The sequence below is a fragment of the Oryzias melastigma genome, linkage group LG22 (assembly GCF_002922805.2).
Source record: "Oryzias melastigma strain HK-1 linkage group LG22, ASM292280v2, whole genome shotgun sequence".
In the NCBI taxonomy this organism is placed as follows: domain Eukaryota; kingdom Metazoa; phylum Chordata; class Actinopteri; order Beloniformes; family Adrianichthyidae; genus Oryzias; species Oryzias melastigma.
This window is the reverse complement of record NC_050533.1, coordinates 6,882,846-6,891,872: the sequence shown is the minus strand read 5'-3', so window position 1 is coordinate 6,891,872 and position 9,027 is coordinate 6,882,846. Positions and strand designations below refer to the sequence as shown.

Below are 9,027 nucleotides of genomic sequence, written 5' to 3'. Positions count from 1 at the left end.
TTTTGGTGGACATTTGTCTACATGACTTTTGACCGCTTAAAAGACTAGATTATAGGACCAGACGTTAAAAAAAAAAAAAGTTTTCTTTGATTGATTGCCAACAAAGGTTATTTTGTGTTAAACTGAACTCTGCTTTTAGCTTTAAGTGGAAATACATGTTTACTAGAAACTCAGTTGTCTTAGTTTTTTGGTAAATATTTTTATATACATATATACATATATATATTAAGTTTACACAACAAAACAACAGATATGTACCAACATTCTCTCCAAAGTAAGTGCTTGTCACTAATGAAACAGCGTTAGCATAGTCAGACAATGTGATGTCCTTTATATTGTAGAAGAAGAATTATTAACAGACAGGTTAATTCCTTTCTTTGTAATCTGACACTTCCTACTGTACTTGACTAAGCTGTGTGATTGACTGTAATGGGGTGGAGCCGCTGTGATACCTTCATAATAATCTGCCTGAAGTCAGGTGCACTTTTATGCTAATGAGCTGGTGTGTTGGTGGTTTAGCATGACTAATGGCACACTGCAAACAGAGCTGTCTGCGAGTAAAGAATAAAGAGGCTTTACGAGAGTGTTGTGAAAGAATAAGACGGCAAAAAGAGGCGGATTGCAGGAGATTGCATTGTTAGACTTTGGGGGGGGATACAGTTGAGGCTTGATTCCCTCGGCAGATATGTTTACAAGAGTTCAGGATCCAAGCAAAAGATAGAAAATTACCTTTAAAAGCAGTCTCATTCCAGCACATGCTTTTAAACTACTATTTGTTGAAGTAAACTGCTTCCAAATATATTTATTTTCCAATCGCTTTGCCATTACAAAGTAGAAAAAAAATGTCTATAATGCTTTGAAAAGTAATAACAAAAATGGTTGTTTGGTATGCAGATTTTTCTTTTCCGCTACTGTTTTTTTGTTTGTTTCTAGATAGAAAAGTGGAATCAGGTTTGTTGCGTCCGCAGTGCTCCGTTATCTGCATCCCGTCCTTTGGTGGATTTGAGTCAAATGAATATTTTGTTGGTTATTTGGAGTAGTGACGTCCTAAATCCTTCTGCGTGTTTTCGGTCTTCCCCTTCCTCTAACCCTCTGCTTCTGAAGAGTGTGGAATTGTTAATAAGTCATCTTGACAGCTTGGCAAGAGTAATCGTTTCCCTCCAGATGTTAAAGTTTGGGAAGGAATTAAGGGGAAAGAGGGGAGGGGAACGGAGCAGGCGGGAAAAACCAGCTGCTGCCACAACCAGTTCCACCCCGCTACATGAAGTCATCTGCTCCTCCCTGCCCACAGCTCCTTATATCACCTCCTTTTCTCCACTCTGCTGAGTTTTTATTTCTTTTTTTCCCTTCTCATTCTCACTTCTACACATACATCCCCCCCATGTGTCCCAAGAGGCAGCCAGGGCAGGCTGTGTTTACTGCTGAGGTAATTGGAGTAGTTTGGAGAGAGTCTGACCTTTGCCCAGCGAAGGCCTAAGATCTCTGTGTATGTGTGCATACGCCTGTTTCTGATGACTGGCAGCGAGGCCAGCGAAGGAAAGGAGGCCTCAGCCAGTGTCAGCCCACACCAGAGCAGACAAATTGGCTTTTACTACGCCGTCTTTCTTTTTGTCTCATATTCCTCACTTCTTCCACCTTTCACTCCTTTCTCTTCTTGCGTTTCTTTCCTGCTCTTCCATTACCAGAAAGTTTCTTCCTCTTTGTCCAGCCACTTGTTATGGTGTCTGGAGAAGAGGATTACATTTGGTTGTTAAGCGAGTTGAGATCCAGATGAATATCTGCAAACAAAATGGGGTAGTGTGTGACGGAGCAGCTCGTCCTTCTGTCTGAGCGGACATGGTGGGCTGGTGCCCACATCCACGTCACCAACAAACTTCTCCGTTGTTCAACCATAATTCCTTGTAGATTATTTCTCTTAAACCTTAAATAAATTCCAATATTAAATATAAAATATATTTTGTCAAAGTTATACAGGTTAGAAATAAGCGCAAGCTAACTATAATAACAATAAAATATCATCTCGAGGGCCGGACATAATTACCCACTCCTTGACCTTTGACACGTGCTGTAGAAGTGGCCACACCCCAAAAAAGGCCACTGACTGAACTGACTTGATTTTGTCGTAGTCGGGCGTAAGTCGTTTTCCACTCACTCTGTCCAGTTTTTTTTTTTTTTGGCTTTCTGCCAGAGTGTCTGACCCGAGTCTGCAAGGTCGTGAGTTCAAATCCCGGCCGAGTCATACCAAAGACTCTAAAAATGGGTCCCAGTGCCTCCCTGCTCGACACTCAGCATTAAGGGGTTGGATTTGGGAGGTTAAACTATAAGTGCTTCTGAAGTGCGGCTGAGTCTGCAGCTCACCACTCCCTGAGGGGGTGGGGCAAATGTGGAAAACAAATGTAACGCACCTAGGTGCTAACCATACAGTCAATGATTTAGACATTTGGGGTACGCTTGGTCATCACTAGTTTTTCACCAACACAATGCATACACATTTACTGCAGTATGGTGTCTTCAACACGCCCCTTCTTTGACCTATTTGTTTTTCCAGTTTTTATGGATGATGTCAACAGTGTTGGGGACAGCTTTTGTTGATTCTAATTTATTTTTCTCTTACTTCTAGACAGTGTGGTCTAAGAAAATAAATTTTAGTTGAATTAAATGTAGAAACTTGGTAAAATATGCTGTGGGAAACGAGTATTTTAGAGAAATAATGTGTAATTGTTTAACCCTTTAGCAATAGGGCTTTAGCTTTAGTATATAGATTCTTTCAACTAACGTAACTTGTCAACCGTTGATGCAATTAGCGCAATTTCAGCGTTTTCTGAAGCTGAGAAAAACTCTGATATACAACACTTTACAGTAGTGACGCAGTTGACGTAAATCAAGCGATTCTGTTACAGAGAAAAGAGCTTCTTTTTGTTCACATTAGAATCAACTGATTAGCCTCGTCTTTATAAAAGGTCAAAGAATTTCAGTATATTTAAGATTGTGTGTTATTTAGGTGTAAAGGGGAGTGGCTAGGATGGTATAAAAGGAGGTACCTCACTCTTAAAATGGCAGGAGTACAATGCTGGAGTTGGAGGTCAATCGGTCTATTTTTCAGAGAAATATTTAGTAATCTCAAGGATATTTTTGTATATCCCAATGACTTTATTAAAAGGAACAGAGAAAAACGTACCCCGGCTAAGGTTTTTCACTCATCTGACTGACTGACACAAACTTGGATCAGCAGTGCGAAGCGTGACGCTGATTTTTCATGCATCGGCTGACGTCATGGCGGGTTTGTCAGGTAGGGAGCGAGACACGGCTCACCTACTTCAGCTCATCACCCCCCTCCTCATCCCTCCCCTTTACCTCATCCCTCTGTCCTGCTTGTCCCTGATAGCTTTTACCGCTCTGCTGATTTCACAAATAGGCCTCATTGATTGAATCTGATTCTTGTGGATAGAGCAGCTTTATTGAGTGGCTTTTTTTTTTTTTTTTCGTTCTTTTTACTGATGGACAGCAGCACAAGGGTGTGAACGTTTGTTACATACACACTTGTGGGAATGTTAGGGATAAGTGAAAACTTCCTTCCCTCGTTCCTCTCATTCTGTAATCCAGCAGCTATTCGTCCCCGGGGTATTCCTGCAGCTAGATTGCTGCAGACGCATGCAGCTCGTCTCGCTGTGGCTTTCCCACCGTTAATGTTTTATTATGGGCTGTGCACGCTGGCTGAGGAGTCTGTTAATTGTGAAAATACCTTGAGCAAAGCAGCATTTTACTATTAACTGCTCTCCCAGTTGCTGTTCATCATCGATTTATCCCAGCTTTTATGGTAGAAGGGAAGAACCGCTCTACCTGAGGCTCATTTAGTCGCTCCAGCTCCTCCGTAGCATTATCAGCGGCTCCATCTTTTGTCTTTTAAACTTTATGCTGTCACTTTGAGGGATGCTATTGTGCTGCTTTTCCCATTCTGAAAATATTGCTGTCATTCTAACACTACAATAAGAAAACAGGAAAAAAAAGCTTGTTTTAGTTTATTTTGTAGCTGAAAAATCAAGTTTCCAGGAAGAATATGAGCTCCATCCGCATCTCTTCACTGAAAATACACGTTTTTACACACATCCTATTCTTACAGCTGCATCTGAGCTCTTTCCTTGTTTTTGCTCTGCTTTCAAATTGTCTAGAGTTGGTGACTCCTTCCTCCTCTGTGCTCGCTTAACCCTCCACAAACAGACAATCTTATCTAACACAGCACATAAAAACGGCTCTAGCATGCATTTGTGCTCATCTGCATCCCTTGGATCAAGCCTTTAAATCTCCCAGTCACCCAAGTAATAACAGGAATTCATTATAGCAGTTTTAAAAAAAATCAAACAAAAATTCCACTTATTTTATTTATTGATTTCCACTGTTGTTTTTGAGGAATTGCTGCAATTTTTTCTGCTCAAAAGTTTGACCTACGATTAATTTAGAAATCTATTAATTAACCCAGGTTAGTCTGGGGAGACGGCAGGCTTTTGTGTTCATTAATAATTGTGGCGAGTGCGATTTCAGCAGCACGTTTGTTGTTTATGCAGCCTTCCGGTGACAGAGGCCACAGATAAATCCCTGATCCTTTGTAGTCACTACAAACGAGAAAAACCTGCGTTCAGCCCTCTGTGATTTATTGTGACTTAATGTTCTGGGTTTGCTTGACCCAGTTAGAGAAACAAATGAATAAAAAATGTGTTTGTTTCGTAACAGTCATTAGTTATAGCAGACTTATCTTTCAATTTGTTGTCATATAGAGTTGTTGTGGTCAAGGTTTGATTATTTTTCTGGGAAAAGATAATTAGGATTAGTAGATTTGCATAAACTCTTCATTTTTGTTGTTACAACCAGCATATCCTCCAGCATTTTATGTGCTTTTGATGACATTGAGGTTACTGCATTTACTTAAAGCATTTTTAAGGTCTGTCTGAGGTAGATTTAATAGTCTGTTGGCCATGGACTGTTTGGTTATTGACCATTTTCATGTTCAGCCATCAGTTTTGTTTGGGCCAAGTGTTCCTGTCCGAGTTAAACTAAATCAGATATACAGTTGCGGGGGCAATTGTCCTTATTGGAGGAGGGTGGGTTTCAACTCATTGGTAAAAATACTTGTTGATTGTCTTTTTAACAAAAAAAAATTATTTTATTTGAACAAAAAAGTTACAAAGATCTGTGAGTTCAAAAAACCTTTTCCTCCTCCATCTTTGTTTAAAAAAAAAACTGTCTAAGAACTACTTGATCAGATCCATTCTCATATTAATAATTCAGTAATAAAAAGCAAATACAAATGATATATTTTATAATTTATTATAGTTTAAATGTTATAAATTGGACAAATTAGACCGATTTGGCTTCAAAAACTCTCTTAAGTGAATTTAAACATCTACATATATATTTGTTGTTTTAAGTGTCTCAATATGTTAATCATACGTTTTAAGATATTGATTTGAATTTATGATCAAGAACAAATAGGAAGTGCGGGTTTGACCAATTAAAATCTGTTTTTTTAAATCTTTTTTTTGTTTTTGTAATTTGCTGGTAATTGTTTTGGGGTTTTTTTTCCTCTGGAAGTATTCTAGACCTGACATGTTGTTTCTAGGGCCAGGAATCAATTGAAAAATGTCACAAATTCATTGCAAACCTGGGAAAAAATTATTACAATTAATCACCTTTTTTTTCTTCTCTCAATGTAATTTGCTAGTTCTTTTTTTTATTTATTTATTTTTTCCATCTTGTTTTGTCTAAGTATTTGCTGACTGCTTATTATCTCGAATGACAGTTTAAAATCACACACAAAACTCTACATTTAGGACGTTTATTTTAATTTTTTTCTTCTTTTTTTTCTTATTAACAAACTTTTCAGTTCTGAGAAGAAAAACACAACGTTGACGTCTCTTTTGTCTACACATCCTACCATAATCATGATTACACCACCTCAAACTTGACTTTCTTTTGGTTTTCAGGCAGAACAGCCCATAAGGAATGAAGTGACTGATAAATGTTTTACAGGAGCTTGACTAAAATTAGCATTAAAACACTAAGTAACATCACCGGATCGAAGGTCAGTCAGTGGGTCAGTTTGAACTGTCTGTAGTTAAAATGTGATGTTTCTAGAAGTGTTGGTGTGTTTTTATGCTAAAATAAGCACAATTCTAAACATTAGCATTTAAAGTTCAAAACTTAAAGCCATAAAATCAAAGTTCACTAAGGCTTGACCTAAGGTTAGCTGGACGCATCGTCTTGATTTTGGAAACGAGCAGAGAAAAGTCTACTCAGATGATGACGTGCTACCTGGAAAATCACAGGGCCTTGTGTGTTGTCATGGTTATTGAGTGTTCAGTAGCTCCAGGGGAAATGGAGTTTGGGGGTGGAGAGGCAAAGCAGAAAGCATAGGGAGAGGAATAGATGGGTGTGAGGGGAGGAGGGGGGGTGCTATCTTAATTGCTTTCCGTGAATAATTTCGGTCCTCTAATTTGGCGATAATGACAGTGGCTGCTGCTTTTGTATTTATTTATCCAAACATTAATTGACAGCAGTGACATTAGCCAGGACGGTTATTGCGTATTTGATTGCGCACAAGGGAGTAAAGAAAATTACAGTAATTATCATTCTGATATGGATTATGAATATATATTCTCACATTTAATGTCTCTGTCAGCATTAAGGCATTCTGCCATGACAACAGCGTTTAACAATCACCATCTTTGTTTCCCTGAACTCCATCCAACAGGTGTTTAGACCCAAAGAACTCAGCCGCCCCGTTGTGCTTTTACCAGTGACATTCACGTCGACTGTCATGCGGATTATCACGGATACGGATATTTAAGCATAGAAATGTGGCCTACGGCTATGACAACATCCAAATGTTTCTTCTCTACAGGCGGAGGGTGAAGACAACTTGAAGAAGATGCAGCTGATGGAGTTAGCCATCCTTAATGGAACATATAGAGACAACAATATCAAAACACGTAAGTGAACTGCAGTTCTGAAGAATCCTATGTCTGCATAAATTACACTCACTGAGAATTGTACAAAGAGTTTGTTGCATTGTTGGTGTTTAACCCTTTGTCACTTTAAATATTGCCTAAATAACTCTCTTTGACATACCATAGCTCTAGCTTCCATTACGTACATGCGCTAAACTTGTCAGAATTTTAGAGTTCTTGAAAAAATGCAATCAAAGACACAGCGACGGATGTGAACACTACTTTGATTTACAGCAGATACATTCACATTTCTGCCACGGCACTAGCGCTTATCATCATCTATCAAAGGAGACGTCAGCGTCTTATTCAGGACACGGAGCGGCCACGGATAAAGAGATTTGGGGAAATCGTGGTTGGTAGATTTACAGAGGAGCTGATCCAACAATTCCACATGACAAGCTCAACTTTTGAAGAGCTGTGGGATGTCTTGTGCAGTGCCGTTTGGTCTTTGGTCAAGTGACTCATTTAAGTGTTTTAGTCATAGTTTTCCAAAATGTCAATTTAGATCCGCCTCCTCCAAGCGCTAAAACTTTTTTAGATAAATGCAAGTTTTTCCGAAATTGTTGTTTCCGCATTTTCTAGGATATAGGTCCTGCACTAATTAATTTGAAATTCACCTCTGAGTGCAGATAAGCCCCACCCCTTCTTCCCCTCTCTGTTGCTAAGAGGTCGGAGCGGGGAGCTTTAGGCCCGCCCACTGTATTTTCTACATCACAAATAGTCTTTTTCGAACTTTGTTTTTTCATCTTCTAAATAACAACTGGAACTATGGTGTTGACATTCTTTGAATTACCATAACTCCAACCATTTACACATTTAATGGATTTGTAAGCAAAGAAAAGCCGCTTTGAGCTGAAATTTAACATTTAGCAAAAGTGACGTGTTTACACCATCAAGTTAGCTAATTCCGCCATGAGAACCTGCTGCGATTTGGTTAAATGGCCAAAGAGTTACACCAGTTCAAAGTGCGTATGTTATTTTGCTTGTTCTTGTGCTGCTAGCGATATTTAGCTAGAACAACTTTTCTTCTTTAGTCTTCTGATTTGAAAAGTCTCCAAGTAAAAACTTTTTCCACATTATGAATGAACCGTAATTGCTTCTGTACTCTTAGCTGCTATCTGCCTCAAGCAGATGATGATCATAATACAGTCGCTTGCCAAATATAGCAGCAGTTTGTTTGATCAAGTATATAAGGCTGCAGCGTACTTGACTGCTTTTTAATTCAGCCGGCGGAAGAATGAAGTAGTAACAGCTGAACAGGGATTATTATGGAAATGACTTTCATTTAAACAAAAGAAATGCCACACTTTCTGTAGGAAACGCTTACCTACTCATTATTAACTAACACTTTCTACAGTCATTTTTGGTTTCTCTACATGATAACTAATTGTGACAACAACAGACTCTCTTAACGATCAGTTTGTGCCTGTGAGAAGACCTTCTACTCTATTCTTTCCCTCAACATCCATCCATGTGCCCTCCTCCCCTGCAGCCTTCATGTATTTGCTCTATATTGCTTTCACATTGCTGCACCCCACATACGCATTTTTGCATGTCAGTCTTTAAATCATATTTTATTTATCAGTTTCAAACTCTGCATGCTGGTTTTGACCCCAAATCATCTGCTCTTTAAAAAAAAAAATATCTGCTTTCAAAATAAACCCTAATGAGTTCAATCTGTCCCTGTGGGCTTAAACCCAAGAAAGTTATTGATTTAAGAGTTGACTTAAAAAAAAGAGCTCAGTTTGTTATGATGGAAATCTTTTAAAAGGGTTTGTAAAAGAGTGTGATTTATGTGACGTGCTTATGAGGAAACTTGTCTAGCCTCCTGAAGAAAGGTCTTTCCAACATAAACTGACTGCTGAATTTGCTCCTGATCAATTAATGACTCCAGGTTGGCACAAACCTAAATTCAGCATTCTTTTTATCATCTTCACTTCAATGGGAACCTCCATTTCTACTGGCATGTGTGTTGTGGACTTCACTGATGCCATTTCCATGAGATGAATGTGTAGCCGCTGTGGTG

The 9,027-nt window shown here is 38.8% G+C and overlaps 1 protein-coding gene across 7 annotated transcripts in view; it reads left to right on the top strand.

Annotated features, from left to right (window-relative positions):
• The window catches only part of qkia (QKI, KH domain containing, RNA binding a), a 76,214-nt gene that overhangs the window by 59,748 nt on the left and 7,439 nt on the right, over positions 1 to 9,027 (top strand). For all 7 annotated transcript variants that reach the window (XM_024292932.2, XM_024293164.2, XM_024292763.2 and 4 more), the window contains exon 5: positions 6,896 to 6,983. In XM_024292932.2, the coding sequence (XP_024148700.1) occupies positions 6,896 to 6,983 (88 nt within the window). The remainder of the gene's footprint in view (positions 1 to 6,895; positions 6,984 to 9,027) is intronic.